The sequence below is a fragment of the Epinephelus fuscoguttatus genome, linkage group LG15, assembly GCF_011397635.1.
Source record: "Epinephelus fuscoguttatus linkage group LG15, E.fuscoguttatus.final_Chr_v1".
Lineage (NCBI taxonomy): Eukaryota > Metazoa > Chordata > Actinopteri > Perciformes > Serranidae > Epinephelus > Epinephelus fuscoguttatus.
The window spans coordinates 22,234,466-22,252,779 of NC_064766.1; the positions used below are offsets into that span (position 1 = coordinate 22,234,466).

Genomic DNA, 18,314 nt, shown 5'->3' on the forward strand with positions numbered 1-18,314 from the left:
TTGTTGTGACTGCACATGAACCACACATCAAAACTCACAAATACAAATGTTTATTTGATACCAAAAGGCAAACAAATTTTCCTAATCATTGATATGTATATTTACAAACCCATCCCCCACACTGACCAGCTGTGCTGCATATTCAAAATGTCTGCCTTAGCTGTTTCGAGTCAAGGGTTGTATGTGTGTATGAGTGTGCACATGAGGACCAGATGGGCGGGGTTGATCATTCAGGAGCTTTTGGACAATGCCACATGAGCTGGAACTCACCGACTCTCGGGAATGTTCCAATAATTTAACACCAAGGCACTGATTGTGTTATCCTGTGAGAAAAACACCCCCTGCTGGCACTCCGTATCTGACTGTAACATGAGAATATATAAACAGACACATATGTAACAATACTATAAAAGCTTGTGGAGTATAACCCTGTACTTCTTAAAGTAAAAAAATCTAATCTCAGAAACATCCTCATTGTGAAGGCACTGTAGTGATGTAGACTGTTTATAGTTAGAAACATATTAAACCACCAGCAAAGGCTTGTAAATATGAAGCGGTGACAGCAGATCTGATGCTGTCATAATGTGTACTGAGCTGTACTTCAGGGGTGGGCAGATCAATCACCAAAGTATCAATCCTGCCGAAACAAATGTAGTTTTGACTATCCATACTAACATCATAGGGATCAATACCATATGTAGCATCACGTTTTAGGCACTAAAGTCTTAGTAAGCTTGCCAGCTGCTGTTCTGTGCATGCCCCCCCATGATCACATCAATTACTAATTACCATTAAAGCCTGTTTTGCCTTCCAACATGCGTACCTGTAGAATTAAAGCTAAATAATTTCAGAAATATGCTGATTTACTTTCTCAAGTGCAGGAACTTTACCATGTAATAGAGCAGTGGTTCCCAACTGGTCCAGATTTCTACTTAGTCATTAGTCCAAGGCCCACAGAGTTTAACACATTCAGCGTCATACTTGCGTGTGGCCATGGCTTTGGGCTGGTTTGCCGTCTTTGTTAAGTAGCTGTCCCTTTGGCCGTGTTTCAATTCAGGGGCTGCTGCCTTTGAGGGATGTGGCCTTCACGGTCGACATCAGCCAAACCGAACGGTCTCCGAAATGGGACAGTCTGGTCCGCGGAGGATTTCCTGGTTGCATCACCAGTTGTTCTCGCCCTGACCCGTTGTTGTAGGTTAGTTAGCCCTAAATCACGGACCCAGAGATTGTTATTATATGAATTTTTCTTTTTAATTTAATACTGAGACACCGCCGTTTGATATAGTTCAGGCTGATGGACCGTTTTCAGGCAAACTCATTACATTTAAGCTGTGTACTTTTAGCTAATAGTAATGTTAGCAACAGTTAACTGTTAGATAGGTAACAACTGTCAGTTAACTTAACTATAATCGTCACCGGCACGAAATGCATCTTGGGATAGGCTGGGCCACGAAGGATTCATCCGTTGAATCCTCCAGATTCTGGGAAAGAATGCTACATTTGTCGGCCGCATTTGACGGAGCCTTTGAAATGGGACAGACTTGGTGGCGCCGATGTGATGATGTGATGCAATCGGTCTTTGAAGGCTACAGTCCCTGAATTGAGATATGGCTTTGTTTCAGAAATTCACTGCAGTTAAAAACTGTGTGTTTTTCTTCGTTTTTTTTTTGTTTGTTTTTTTTTCAAACGACACATTTGAGAGTCACTTGCAGTCCATTTAGAATAGACCCACCACGACCCACAGTTGGGAACCACTGTAATCGAGTATTTCTACACTTGACACTTAAGTAAAAGCTCCAAGCTCCTCCTCCACCTCTGCAGGCTGTAGGTTTACATTTAGCGGACAGACATGAGTGGTATCAATCTTTTCATACAAATTTCCCAAAATGTGGAACTATTCCTTTCAGTAATAAACAGAGAATATTAATATTCAAAGTAGAAAGAAATTCCTTATGTCTTTGGTAATCAAAATTGATTCAGAAGTAGCCTATTATTCGTAAATTATGATATGTACCATCATTATCGTGGCCCTGCTATAACTTGGTACCCAATCTAAACCAAATTTTGCTTTTGTGGTATTGCCCACCCCTCTACTGTACGTCAAAGCCAACCAGAGATGGGTCTCTGTCGGCGAACTGGAGTTTGAACATTAGAAGAAACAACATTTATACAGACGGGCCTGAGGTCATGGATGACTTTACATCTACATGCAGAGAGACACTGTCCGCCTTAACTGAAGTCCAGCGAGAGTGAATACATGTTGCAGCTGGCGATCCAGTGTCTATAGGTATTTGCTGTATTTATACTGTAGTATTAATATTCTTTTTAAACCACTGGTAAGTTGCTTAATGCAGATATAGACAAATATTAGTTTCAGGAAAAAAAGTGCATTTTTTTGTGCACAGGATTAACCTGTGACAAAATCTGAATTTCAGCCCTTTGACGTTTTCATCGGAGTGCATCATGATTTTATAAACGTATCCTGATTCTGACTGAACACAAAAAGGTTTTTAAAAGCATGGAATGGTTTTTGCAGGCGCCTGCGTGCGTTTTGTTGACCCAAGTCGGTTGTGTACCCTTTGGTAGATTTATTTGGTCGAGGCACCGATGATTTGCAGCAGGAAAAGGAAGATCTGGACGATGTCGACGTAGATGGAGAGCGCGGCGAACACGTACTCCTCCGGGCTGATGGAGTGCTTCCTGTTCCCTATCAGCAGCTGTGTGTGGTATGCTAGGAACTACGAGAGATGCAAGAAATATTCAGAATTACAACCCTGTAGATAAAACCGCCATCAAACGTGAAATTTCATATTGTTAAGTTAAATACTTACCAGAGTGAAGGCTATGGCTCCAATGGCTGCGTAAAGCATGTGAAGCCATGGAATCTGCAAAACACACAGTCATTACATATGGGGGACAAAAAATGACTTAAGTGTAAGTTTAAATTGATGTATGTATTTATCATTTAAATAATTTAATTAATAAATACATACATAAACACAAGGATGAAATAAATGTAAAAATACATACAAGCAGAAATAAATACGAAAATAAATAAATGAACGAATAAATGTAATAGATATGGAAATAAATAAATGCGAAAAGAAAGCTGATAAACAGGACATAAATAAACATCTAATTTATTTCTACATTTTTTTGTAAATTTATTTTTAATGTATTTCTTTTTCAACATTTATTTATTTTTTATTTATTTATTTTATTTAATTAATTTAATTAATAATTAATTAATTAATTTTGTAATTAATTAATTAATTATTGTTTCAATTATTATTTTATTGTTATTGCTTATTTATGTATTATTTACATAATGCTTAAACATTTTAAGCATTTGCATAATGCTTAAACTCACATATTTGAATGACAGCACAATGGTTGTTATGATGCCGATCACAAATACTACGATCCCCAGGACACAGAAAAGTCCCTGGCACTTGGTGAAGTCCACCTAGAAAGAGAAAGCACCAACAGCTGGTTAATACACGTGTGACTGCACAAACACACTGCGGCCATTTGAAGCTGATAAGCGCTCACGCACACACATCCTACCTTTGTCTGGAAGCAGAAGATGGTGACGGCGATGCAGACGACTGCAGTGATCCCCAGAGCAAGAAACACTGCTTTTGTATCGTAGTAACTGAAAATAAAGAGCAGCACACGGTTAATTCAGAGGGAAACTGTACCGCTGTGAAAACACGACTGCGTGGACTGAACGACTTTGTTTGTTTTTACCTGGAGATCGATCCAGTCATGTACGACAGAGCCAGGGTCTGTAAGACAATACACAAAAGGTCTGTTTGCCAGAAAATACAGTCACATCTAGGGGTGGGCGATATGTCCCTAAAATAATATCACAATATTTCTGGGTATTTTTGTGATAACGATATTCTTGATGATATGACAAATTAGTAAAAAAAATATATATATAAATTATTCATTTAAGAACATAAAATTGCAACAAAATCAATGATATAGTTTTACAGTTTACTTCAAATATTCAATAAAAACTAAAATGATCTCTCATTTCTTTAGTTTGTGAACAACAACAGTAACTCAGATTCTGTATACAATCTTAATAATTCAACAAAAATAAAATCTACCACAAATTACACATTTAAACAGCTCCCAAACACAAAAATGTCCCCTGGGATCTATATATATCAATCAACAGGTGGTTTCCTTCATTTAGTAAAATCCTAAATGACTGAGTTGTTTTTTTTCCACCTGGACCTTTATGCTCTGCCATTTCTCCTCTAATCATCACGCTGCAACCTGTGACAGGCTGTTATGATACCACAACTATCACACAGTCACATATGTGTAGTTTTTTGTCGAGCCGCGAGCGTCACATAGGTTTACATCACCAAAGCTTTATGACAAAATCACTTGACGACACTGACTCCCGTGTGAGTACAGCAAGAGAGGAGAGGGAGAGACGCTGTGCTGCTGCCAGAGGAGCCGCTGAATGAGTTCCCTCTGAGCAGTAAGACACTAAAAGAGTCTGAGAAGTCCGGGGCTGTTCATAAAACATTCAGGACGCCACAGTTTATTCCACACTACTGAAGCTGCTCCTCTTTGGAACCACAGCAGCGTCGCTAATAACTTCACTCTCAGCCATGCTTGTTGTTGCCGTGGGTAACAGTGTGACATCAGTGTCAAAACGTCTAAGTATCATGAGTATCATGATATGAATTTTTCATATGATATTAAAAATTATACCAGTATGGGTCAGCTATATGACAAAAACAACACCTTATGGCCCATGAAGTTATACATGGAGCCATTTTGTGCACAGAGCTGATAAAACAGATATAACATATCAAAGTATTATGTAAACGCAGCCTGGGTCATGTGTGGTGACTCACTGTTTAGTATCAAAGTCAAACTTGGAACATTGAGATAACACCAGCATAGGCTGATGTAAGTCATCACTGACAAAGCTAAGTCTAAAATAGAACTCGATCCAAGTCCAGGAAACTGTCATTCATCATGAGTCTCAACTTCCTACTTCACAAGTCAACCACAAGACGTCTGACTTACAAAGACTGACAGCAGGATGACGTTCCACGGGAACTTCCTCCTACAAAGAGAGTGTGGTAAGAAAATTCAATGCAGATTTATGTATATTCTTTGTACAAATACTCTTTAAAACACTGAGCGGTCACACTCACCTAGGGCCCTTACAGCAGACCAGCACCAGGTGGGTGACGATATACACAGCGCTGTAACAACACAATGCACAGATGAATAAGTTCATGAACTTCATTTTGGTTCCTATAAAACATGACTTTAAAAGGTGTCACCACAGAGTGAGACTTACTATGAAGTCCAGTAGATGGCTTTGTTTCGCCTTACGAAATATTTGACGGGTTTGCTGTGAGACACAGAGGCAGAGTTAACAACAGTGTGACACACTGACAGACCACAAACAAACACACAAACACACACTGCATACTCACACAAATGTGAACACGGCCACGATGGCTGTGGTGACGAGGAGCTGAACAGCCAGAATCAGATACACCTGAAAAACACACACGGACAAAGGCAGGTAGTATGTGTAATCACATATTTGACATCAGTGGAGACCAGATTTAATGTAACTACTTACAACATACGAAAACGCTTATGACATATGCTTTATGACAAACTGTACTATGACTTATTCTGACATACTATGAAGTTTTGATTTATTTTTTTTTTTAAATGAAATGCTATACTATTAGTTTTTGTGAATTATTTTGTGACATCATATACTATGGATTTTTATGGTTGCACACAATATATTATGACCTATTTATGATATTTTTATGGCATACTGCGGCATAATACCACAAGGCAGACACAAATTTGGGCTCATATAGTTTGGTTTGTGTGACAAGTGTGATTTACCTTCCTGATGAAGGCATGCCGGATGCTCAGATCGTCAAAACCGCTGCCGCTTGCCGCAAACCCATCACCACCTGTGTTATCAGCAGAACAGAAATATGAGCAGTGATGACAAAGAGCAACAGGAAACATGTCATCAGTGACCAATGAAGAGTTAGAGAGGAGGCATCATGCTGTAAATTCAAAGTGTAAAGTCATGGTTTGACATTATGGAAAATACTTTTACTGACTTGATTGCCATGAGAAGACCAATACCTGTCTGTACACATTAACCATTAACCAGTACATATAACTTGCTAATTAGTGAGCTTTAGATGTGTTGGTAGGTGGATTTTAATACCTTTCATCAGAGCCTGGCTCGTTGATTCTCCCTGCTTCCATCTTTATGCTAAGCGTTAAGCAAGATTTATACTTCTGCGTCAGATCGACGCAGCTGCGTCCATGTAGAGCCTACCCCGTAGCTTGCTGTGCACCTCCCTAGAAATGTTACTCACGTCGACACAGACCCCTTGTCTATTTTTGTAAGCTGAAACCATTTCCCTCAGCGGAAACAACGCTTTTAATTACTTTAATTTCACAGATTACAAACAATAAATTGTGGAGACAATAAAGCCTCCACAAAATAGCATTTTAAGTCTTGTGTGTAATTTATCCTGGCTTCATATGAGCAGAGGTAATCTCTGCTCGTGGCTAGGCTAATTTATACAATGTAAAATGTAAAATGCCTTGTGCTAATAACGTTAGAATGTTGTATTTGTTTGTTAAACGTGTTTAGTATAAGAGAGTTGTTTTGTCGGTGAACCTTGTGAGCTGTAATGGAGCTGAGTTTTGTAGTGTTACTTTTTGTTTAATGTTGCTGCTATCCCTAACATCATATGAGTAGAGGAAATGTCTGCTCGCCGCTAGGCTAATCTGTACATTGTAAAATGCCATAGGCTTCTGCCAATAACGTTAGCATGTTGTATTTGTGGGGAATGTGTGTCCAGATAAAGACAAGTGTTTGTCTGTGAATGCTGTGAGTTACAGTGAAGCTGATTTGTGTACTTGTGATTGAAATTGTCTCTATGAAGCCATGTTTAATGGGTGTTTAATGTGTGTTTAATGTGTGTTTAATGGGTGTTTAATGGGTGCTTTGGGTGTGTTTTCAACTAAACTTTACAGCACCTCACAGAATCCCCACCACCGACTAGTGCTTCGGAGGTGTAACTGCAGAGTGACACAGACACACCACCTCACAAGTAAAAATGGTCACAACGGCGAAGGCCACGTGTGTAGGCTCTACATAGAGCTGACGCACAACTATAAATCCCACTTCTTATTTATCGTACAGATTTGAGTGCTAACAGTCTACTCATCTACCTCTGGGCGCAAAAATGAATAAGCATATTTTGCGAAAATGTGTAAAATTTTTTAAACAAACTGAGCCTCAATATTTTTTCACCTTTAATTTAGTGTCAGCAATTGGCCAGGGCTATTTTCTCAATTTTGCTGGTTGGATGAAGGCTTGCTGCTATTTCACAGTGTTCCAAAAAAAAAAAAAAAAAAAAAAAAAGAAGCCTAACCCCATTTGCAGACACACACTGATATGCTCAGCAGGCCCCATCTTACCAGAGCTCAGGACATCTGATGGCAAGGTCGGTGGCATGACAGGAGGCATGGGAGGGGGACTGTGGTATCCGGGTCCTGGAGGCCCGCCAGGGTGCGGCTGTCCATGGTACGGGCCGGGAGGATAGCCCCCTGGCTGGCCTGGATACATGGGAGCGTTTGGACCACTGGGGTAGGGAGCAGAGGGCTGGCCTGGCTGGGGACCACCATAGCCAGGGAAGCCATATGCAGGAGGTGGTGGGTAATTCCCACCCTGAGGTGCATACAGCGGTCCCCGGGAGTCGTCGTACCCTGGAGGGTAGTCTGACCTGGACATTTCACCTGTGGGGAGAGAAGTTGGAGAAAATACAGTTCACGTCTGTTTCACATTTCTATGTACAAAAGCTGATAACAGAGAGTGAACAAACAACAGGAATGAATACGTGCCCAATATTATCCGCCAATTTCAGCTTATCACAGATACTGTATACCTGTATAACTGCGTGTGCCTTAAAGGGACAGTCCATTCCAATATCAAAAACACATTTTCCCTCTTAGTGCTGTTTATCAATCTCTCCAATATAATGGAACTAGATGGCACTCAGCTTGTGGTGCTCAGAGTGCCAAAAAAATACATTTGAAAAACTCAACAGCAATGTGTCTTTCCAGAAACCATGACCTGGTTACTCAAGATAATCCACAATGTTGATGAAACCAATGGAACTGCTCACAACAAGGTCTGTGGATTATCTTGAGTAACCAGGTCATGATTTCTGGAAAGAGACATTGATGTTGAGTTTTTCTGAACAAATACCTGGATATTATTCTGACAATGTTGTAGGGTTGACTATTGGTGCTTTCATAAAAGATTTACACAGTGAGATTTAAATGTGATAATGACTAAGTGGGTGAAGAAAAGCTAACAAACTGCTAAGTTCAGGAAATGACATCACTTTAAATGACTTCACTTTGCAGCCTTTGATACCAGACAACATTTATGATATTACAATAAAATCTAAGACGATATCTTGTCCCATATCATGATACTGATGTAACATTTATATACTGTCCAGCGCTACCATAAAGCAGTTCTGTTCACTGATTTTCAATATCACAATGACCTTCTAGAGGAAGGGCTCCCAAGTGGTTCAGCTACAGGGTCCAGATTTCTCTTTAGTAATCAGTTCAAGATCCACAGTGTTTAATACATTCAGCGTCATACTTGTGTTTGGCCATGTCGTCGGGCTAGTTTGCTGTCTCTGTCAAGCAGCTGTCCATTAGTCGCTCACTTCAAAATAAAAGCTCTGTCCTGGAAATTCACTGTTCTTAGAAATAATTTTTTTTTTTTTTTTTAACAAACTTGACACATTCATGAGTCCACTAGAATGGACCCGTGACCCACTTTTGGACCGCGACCCACCACTTTAGAACCACTGATCTAGAGTTACAGTTCCTAAGATAACAGAAGGATACACTACATACAGTGAAATCTATGATGTTAATAAACATCTATGACGTTATGCTGTAGTTTGAGACAACCCTACCTTATAAACCATCACAAACATGTTCACATACACATACATAACTGCATATTCCTGGTTTCACTAACTGAATAAAAGCACAGACTGGGTTCAGGCCTGTGCACAGAGCTGCTGTTGGTGTGTGAATTTGTGAGCACGCATATTTATCCAACACTTATATTAGGCTGGGTAATGAGATGAACTTAAAGGAATAGTTTGGATTTTTTGAAGTGTGGCTGTATGAGGTCAACAGTCAGCGTATTACAGTCAGTGCCAGCCCGTGGCATAGGTAGTTTGGGCAAATGCTATGGAGGCTGTCATCCATGGGGGCGCCACAAATGGGGTAAGAAAAAAATAAATAAAATCAAAACCTTTATCTCTCACTATTTTTACTAATACTATTATTTTTGAAATATTACATCAGACCACAACAACGTGACTACACAGGAAAAATACTAAATAATAGAGAGGTCTTTTTTTCTGGGTTCTTGCCGCCCCCCTCTTTAGCTCGTTACACTTTACCTGCTCTCTGGGAGAGACAGGTGAGTTATCTGATGTCATGTGAACCCCAAAATGCACTCATTAACATGTCAAAACGACAAAAGCTCTCAGGTGCCCACTCAACTACCACTACACTACTGAGAGGAGTGGATGTGGAGAGAAGGAACATGAAATCAGCAGGAGCAGAGCTCGTTAAGTTAGCTGTTAGCAGTTAGCAGCTAGTTATTGTTACCTCTAAGCAGGCGGTGGCCACAATGAACAGCTCACAGAGGCTACATTGATTTACATTGTGAAGTGTTCAATCTCTATTCAGTAAAAATGAGTATGGGCGAAGGTAAATTGTGTTCTGTTCATGATGTGTTCAATGTAATCTTGTAAAATGCAGCTTTTGGTGAGAAACTTGAATAAATCCAGCTGTTTGAAGGAGAAATTTGTTGATGTTCTCACAGCACTGTAAAACAGATATTAGAAAGGGAATTATGATGGATCATATGTAGTAAAACTTTTTTTTTTAAAAGATGTTTTGCATTTGAAACAAGGTTACGTTAAAGGTTGTTTCATAAATGTGTATTACTGAATTTGCGCTCATTCAAAGGTAGTGTAATGAAAGACTGAATGACTTGAAAATTGCTCATTTATTTTTTAAACTGTAGATTTCTGTGTTTCCCTGAAACAAAAGAATAAAAAATACCAACAAAAAACAAAAGAAACACCACTATAAAAACGTTGGTATCGGCTATTGGGGAAATTGTTATTTCAAACGTTAGCGTCAGTATCAGCCCAGAATTTCAAAATGGGTGCATCCCTAGTTCAATTACAAAGTTAATTAGTACATTTTAATATTATTTTACATTGTTATATATGTTAGTTTATTCTTCTGAACAAGTTTTTTTTAATTGATTTTTGATTTATATAATTACTATGACACACATGTTACATGACATACACGTTACTGACAGCAAATTAGCACATATTTTATCTTTGTTCATTTGCATTTTAGTAATAAACATGCACCACTTTGACTATCAATCTAGACTGATAAACAACAAGTCTCCCATTTTGGAGAGGCAAGCAGAAGCAGTGCCACAGAAGCAGTGTACTGCTTTGTATTTTTTTTTGCATACCTCCATGGAAAGTGGCTAACATATTGATTCACTGAGAACCACGTTTAACAACAGCAAAACTATATCAAAACTAGAGGTGTGCCATATCACATTGTTCCCGATAATACCCGTATAATTTTTTATATGATATGAAAAATTCATATCGCGATTCTCGCAATATTTTGATTTGCTGACAAACTGACGTCATACTGTCACACACAGCACAACAAACATAGCTGAAAGTGAAATTACTACAGACTATAGTAGAAGTGTACCTAACAAAGTAGCTGGTGAGTGTAAAGCGGTGAAAATATTCTGAATACAGTGTCCACTTATACTGAAATTGAGTTTTTAGGTGGCTAAATAAACTGGGGGCGTGCCAACTGCCATCTATGTAGAGAGTACCCTAACTATGGATAAGTACCTCATACAACCCCCACTTCCAAAAGTCCAAACTACCCCTTTAAAGGATCCATTTGGGGTTGTATCAGGTTAAAGTGACATGTGGTTCTGCTTAGAAATGTGGTTCTCAAAAACCACCACATATGTCTCTGAGGGAAATTTCTAATAATAAACCTCACACCCTCTGAAACACACACACGCACACACACAGTTTTCACATATGGCCAAACTATTCCATGTTTCTACAATGATTATTAAGGGAGCTGTGGTACTTTTACACAACACTGTAAGTGCTTTACCAACAAAATGAACCCACTTTTACGACATGAATCATTCAGATTTTAAACATAATTTCTCTCACATGTTGCAGATGATCTCTGACTCGTTAGAATACCAAAATAGACACTAAGCCACCATGTTAAACAGACTGACCCCTGTTTCTAAGAAGGTTCCTTTTGGCTCGCTTATTTATCCACTGGTGCTTTTTAGGGGAATATGCACAGTAAAGGAATTCAAGAGCTGGCTCCACCTCATGCTGCCATTACATCACACCCAGAGCACCAAGCAACAGGACAGAAAACAGCAAAATGGAAAAAGTGCTTCAGAGCAGTCAAACAGTCAGAGACGGAGCCTCAGAGCCGATCACTTCTTTGGTCACTGAGACGCACAGTTAGCAAACGAGAGGGCGAGAGGTGTTTGAACAGGAGGGTGTAACTTGTCTGTAGGACACTGAGAAACTGTCTCAGGGGTTGACGGACCAGCTGTAGTGAGAAATGAGTTAGAGCTGACAGCTGATGTTGATTTCCCACAACTGATTATTATACTTCATCGTCATCTCCACCGACAGAAGTCATCACTGTCATGGTTCTGAGTCAGTGCTACACCCTCTGACAACGAGTTTGTTTACGTCCATGCAGCCTAACCACAGATACAATATTAAAGCCTGTACAGTCTGTATAACCGAGCTCTTAAGTTCCTGGATAATAAACTTAAAAGCTACCACCGCTGTAATATACTTCCTGGACATGGTCTCCTTTGCTGGGAAAGTTTCATCAAACGTCACAATGCCTGTTAACTCAAAATTCGTAATGTATTTGCACCTCTTCCATTTACCAAACTCTCTGGAAAATGTTGGTGACACATGAACAAGATTCAGAGTCAGAGGACACATAAAGAGGTAAACGTCTTTCAGTAAGAGCTTCCCAGTTTTGGAAGATCCTTCAGGTAAATATACGACGTAGTAATTCTTACCTAGACCTGCACAATTGATCAAAATATTAAAATCACAATATGACCAAGTGCAATATCCAAACTGCAGGAGCAGCATTTTTTTTTATTAAAAAGGTAAAATGTGTCACAGCATACCACCACAAACGTAGCATTGTGGTGCTACAGGGAGGCCCCAGCCTACAAATCATTCAATGCCCGGGCCACACTGCCCGCGTAAGCAGTGGCTCAAGCTGCTGCTCAGCTGCAGATCATCTAAAGTCTCGCCTATTTTTTCTATGTAATATGTGCGGTTTCAGCCCAAAATCAACAGTGAAAATAGCCTTTTGACAGATAGATAAGATAGATTTTTGGGGGGGCTTTCTGCCTTTAATGGCAGGACAGTTTTTAACGTGAAAAGGGGGAAAGAGAGGATGACATGCAACAAAGGGCCCAGGGCTGGAAGCGCATCCTTGGCCGCTGCGGCAGGGACACTACCTTTGTACATGGATCGCATTCCCACTGAGCTACTAGTTGCCCCTAAGTACCGACTATTAATTGTGGGAATACAGTACCTATAGCAGCAGGCAGCTCTGCAGCAGTAACGCTGTCAGGGTGAACACTGCATGCCTGCGAGCCGCAGCAGTTCAGTGAGGTAGCCTGCTCACATAGGCAGTGTGGCCCAGACGTAAGGGAACATGTGTGTTTGTTAAAGACCTCATCATCGGTTTTACATATTTTTTTCAGTGAAAATAAAATGCAAAAAATTACCACTCTCAATAAAACAGCGACACATTGCAATCACAGTATCTGTCAAAATTATTGCAATATGATTTTTTTTGCATATCGTGCAGCCGTACACTTACCGATCCTTTGCACGTAACTTTCAAGGGACCATTTGCCCCATTATCATAAATACACTTTACCCTCTTACCTGTCGTGCTGTTTATCAGTCTAGATTGTTTTGGTGCGAGTTGCTGAATGTTGGAGATATCATCAGTCATGACCCGGTCACTCAAAATAATCCACAGACCTTGTTCCGTTGGCACCTTTGTGTATTTTCGCATAGTTTTGCACTGCACATGATGTAACACAATAACATCATTATGAGCATAATGCCACAGAAGACAGAAGCCTTAGCTTTCTGCTGCAAAAAGGATGAATGTTCTAGCTATTATGGTTTTTATTTTAGATCGATATAAAAAGGATTATGGAAAGAAAGATCTCCTGTGGCTATTAGGGGGAAATACTAGTATCACCACGTGTTGTCACCACGTTTGCACAACATGTAAGGTAAGGCAACATGATGACAAAGACAGCAGAGGCCTTAGCTTCCTGCTGCAGAAAGAATGAATGCTCTAGCCATTATGGTTTTATTTTATATAGATTCAAAAAGGATCCCACAGAACGTCCGTTTTTAAAAGGTTAATGTTTACATCTCGCACTATCACGAGCCTCTCAGACATGTGTAGATGAACGTTTCCTTCTGTGTGTTGATACAGTTGGCGGATGTAGCTCAGTAGAAAGAAAATAGTTCCTTCATAAAACTGCTCACAACAAGGTCTGTGGATTATCTTGAGTAACCAGGTCATGATTTCTGGAAAGAGACATTGCTGTTGAGTTTTTCAAATGGATTTTTAAGCTGAGTGCCATCTAGTTTCATTATATTGGAGAAAAGGCAGACATCTCTACAGCTGATAGCTCCAACATTCAGCAACTCACACCAAAACTATGAAGACTGATAAACAGCACTACAGGTAAGGAAAAATGTGTGTTTTTGATTTTGGTGTGAACTGTCCCTTTAAAACTTTGTTTTCAAAAGTCAGTTTTCATTTTCTGTAAATGAACTTTTTGTTGTCATGTTTTTACTGCTTTTGCTGACCGTCTGTTTAACATAGTTTTGCATTAGCTGCCTTGTTTATACATGTCCTACTTTACATGACACAGCCTCACTCCTCTGACCTTTTTATTCTGTTTAGCTATTCATGTTGCATCTTGCTTCCTCTGATTCTGGTTTTGTATGTTGTGTGTGTTATGGGTTGTTTTGAACAGCGAGTTTAGGTTGTGGGACAACAGGCTAACACTGGCACATTAACAGCGTGTTGATCAATGTCCCTGATAATAAATGCATAAGAATAAACAGCACAAACTGCAATTCTTCAGATAGCTCTCCACACGTCACTGGCAGCAAGACTCCGTGCAACCTGTGTCATGTGAAGTCAGTTGGGAGGACAGCATTACAATCCAGTAATACCTTACGGGACAGTCACAGTGAGAACCGGTTTGACGAAGCTACTAATTTTGACTTTTTGTTTGGACTGTCTCAGGTTTAGATTTAACTGCTGTGGATTAAATAACCTGTAAGGTGTCTTGTAGCTAATGCTGGTGAGGATCTACAACTGTTGAACAGTCTTCCTGTATGTGGCCTTTGTCATCATGACTTTTCAAACTTCTTCTTTCCAGATAAGATGTACTTCTGCACTGTGGGCTTCAAACTTACAATCAAATTAAAACAGACTGATCATTACGAATTTGATAACATGTTTTTTAATTGCTGGGCTGTTTTTGTAAAGTGTTTCTGTTATTCTGTCCATCTACAGTGAAGTTAGGGTCGGCATGTCAACTTTAGGGCCTGAAAAAGGTGGAAAGGGAAGAGTAGGGTAGCCGGATTTTTTTGGGGAGAGCAGAAGAGGATCTCATTTTTTTTCTCGTACTAAATTAAGATTTTATTTCAGCCTTGTTTTGCAATATAGTAGACAGTTAGGAGCTGCAAAGATTCGTCAGTTAATCAATCTGCAGAAGATATAGCAAAAATGCAACACATTAAAAGCTTCCAAGTTTTCAGATGTGAGACTTTGCTGCTTCTTCTTGATCTTACACTATGGAAAATTTTATCATTTTGGGCTTTGGATTGTTGGTCAAAGAAAACAAGACATTTAAAGATGTCAACTTGGAATCTGGGACGCTGGAATGGGATTTGTGTCACAGTCTTCTAATGTTAAATAAACCAAACAATCCATTGATTAATAGAGAAAATAACTGGCGGATTAATCAATGATGAAAATAAGCATTAGGTGCAGACCTATAACAGTTAGATTTGTTACCGTTATATCACAAAGACAACTTTCACAATATATTTCAGCAGCAGACTGACAACAGCAGAAAACTGAGTACATTTTAATATTTGTTCATTTATCACATGTAATACCGTTATCGCGATATTCAACAATGTCATTGTTTATTTTCCTCAAACTGTGGAACCTCTGGGAAGTGTGTTGCCATTTTTATGGTACATTTAAGTCAAGAGAAGGGTTTGGGGAAAATATTAACAACCTTGGAGAAGGCCTTGGCTTTTTAATAAAGTGAAAAATAAGGTTCAGTTCCGCTCATCACCCCGATAACTTTCATACAGTCCCTGACTGGAGACAATTCAGCAGTGTTTGTGTCTATGGGGAGTCTGACAGCTGAATGAATGAACCGAGAGGAAAATGCCCAACAAGTCATTACACGAGGGAAATTCATGCAATTATTTCAATTACAGAAATCAGTATTAGTAAAGCTAGAGTTGCAACGATTAATCAATAAGCTGTCAGCTATTAAAGTAATCGCAAACTAACTTGACAAATAATCAGTTTGAGTTATTTTTTAAAGAAAAAAAATAATAAATTCTCCGGTTCCAGTTTCTTATATGAGAAAGAATATTTTCTGTTATCTTTACAGACAATTAATCTTGAAAATAATCAATGGGTAAATACATTTAAAAAATAAAAATAAATTAAATAATTGTTAGTTGTAGTCCCAGTAATGGTTTCATTCCCTTTATGTGTTTCAGGTCTGAGGCTCAATATCCTCTTAATATGACTCATTAAGAAACTTTTCAAAGGGTTTTATGGTCTCAGTGTTTTCTCCTATAGGATAATGTTTGATGTATTTCACTGGGTCAGTATATTAAAAATCACCCACCTACTGCTTTTAGTGTACAGATGTTACACTCTTTGAAACCTGCACCCTCAGTGAGTTTTCTTGACCTTCAGACATGGATATTATGAGTATGAAAAAATGACTTGAGTATTAATAAATAGTTGTATGAATAAATACAGGAATGAATAAATGCAAAAATGAATAAACAACTAAAAGTATAAATTGATACAGAAATAAATAAAGATGGAAATACCTAAATAAAAGAATAACTAGATATAAAAATGAATAAATAAAAGTATAAATAAATAGAGGAATGCCTAAATAAATAAAGTCTAACTTAATATAAAAATGAATAAATAAAAGTATAAATAAATACAGGAATGCCTAAATAAATAAAGTCTAACTTAATATAAAAATGAATAAATAAAAGTATGAATAAACACAGAAATGTCTAAATAAATAAATAAAAGTCTAACGAAATATAAAAATGAATAAATAAAACAATAAATAAATAAAGGAATATATAAATAACAACATGGGGAAAAAAATACAAAAATAAATAAATAAAATTATAAATAAATACAGGAATAAATGCATAAATACAGAAAGAAAGAATAACAGAATAAATAAATACAGGAATAAATAAATGACTATGGAAAAAAATAAATAGATCAAATAAATGCTGAAATAAATAAGGCAATAAATCAAGATTAAACAAATGTTGAAATAAATATGGAAATAAATAAAGTTATATTTATAAATAAATAAAAGTTGAACAGGACATAAATGAATATATTACATTTAATTCTACATTTTGGCACCTAACACCTGCATCTTACAATTTATGTATGTATTAATAAATTTATTTATCTGTTTTTATTTCAGAAACGTCCATATCTCCTTGTTTTCCTGCATTTTGACCTGCACAGATGGCCCTCACTGATCTCTTACAGTATCTATCAGTTTATATCAGAGACACATGCTGGCTGACCTGCACACTGTGTTGGAACGAGGCCATCAGCAGTGCTTGCTGGTTACACCTGTGATTCCCCTGGTGGGACGAGTCAGAAATGTCTGCCCTAAACAAAAGTCTGTTTCTGGGTTGGGCTGAGACAAAGCAGCAAACAAACAGTCCTGTGTGTGTGTGTGTGTGTGTGAAAGTTAACGAGATACTTGCAGTCACCACGAAAAATGTGCACCATCACAGTTTCCCCTTTCCTGACCAAAGTTTACAGACAGCAGGACAAAAACCCAGCAGTCTAACTGTGAATAAATTAAACTTCAACATGTGAAGTTCACGCTGCTGAGGAGCTGTTAGGAAACATAAACGTGTCCAGAGAGCACAGGGACTACACCCACTCCTCCACCCTGTTCACTGAGCACCAAACCTCAGCTCACAAAAAGCCTTTTCAGGTGAGACATAGTGCTGTGAGGCAGCCATTGGAAGACACACGCTCACACCACCAGATACAGATTCAGATCCATGTTGGTTGTAATTCGGGGTCATTGCGCCGCCATGAAAACATAACAGCAAGTTAAAATGAGCTCCACTTACCGAGTAAGAGATGCCAACGAGAGAAACAATATGGAGGTAATTATTCCCAGCGGTGAAGTGAGGAAACTGGAATGGTTTCCACTGTCGGCCACGCCCTCTGTGTTTCCAAAAAAAACCCCCAAAGAAGTGAAGAGAGTGTAAAAAGGGTTAATAATGAAGCTGCTCCGTCTGCTGTCAGCTCTGCTCTGCGGAGTGTGAAGCTGCAGCTCACAGATGTGAAGCAGCACTGAAGAACATTTCCTGGAACAGTGAAGAGCAGGGTGGAGTCCAGAGGAATCTGTGTGTGTGTGTGTGTGTGTGTGTCAGAGAGAAACAAGGCCTGAGGGTTTGGCTGACTCATTTTCAACAGGCACTTCTCATGTTACAGACTAAAGGTGCAGTGCTGGAAGAAGTACCCAGATCTACTGAAGTAACTGTAACAAAACATAGAAATAATCTGTTACAAATTCAAAATCTTACTAAAGTAAAAGTACAAAGGTATTAACATCAAACTGTACTGAAAGTACCGAAAGTAAAAGTACTCATTATGCAAACTGGCACGTGTCAGAGTAACGTATTTCACTGGATCAGGGACTGTTCGTTATGTACCTACAGCTAGCAGACTTTTCCTCTACT

The 18,314-nt window shown here is 38.7% G+C and overlaps 1 protein-coding gene across 1 annotated transcript; it reads right to left on the reverse strand.

Annotated features, from left to right (window-relative positions):
• Positions 1-34: 34 nt before the first annotated feature.
• Positions 35-17,967, reverse strand: tmbim1a (transmembrane BAX inhibitor motif containing 1a). The gene is made up of 12 exons (XM_049597867.1): positions 17,700-17,967; positions 7,516-7,833; positions 5,911-5,981; positions 5,478-5,542; positions 5,339-5,392; positions 5,190-5,240; positions 5,059-5,098; positions 3,751-3,788; positions 3,568-3,655; positions 3,371-3,466; positions 2,832-2,885; positions 35-2,738 (listed from the first exon to the last, which is right to left on the reverse strand). The coding sequence occupies exons 2-12, from the start codon at positions 7,826-7,828 to the stop codon at positions 2,589-2,591; spliced, it is 1,020 nt and encodes a 339-aa protein (XP_049453824.1). The 5' UTR covers positions 7,829-7,833; positions 17,700-17,967; the 3' UTR covers positions 35-2,588.
• Between the last annotated feature and the right edge of the window lie 347 nt (positions 17,968-18,314).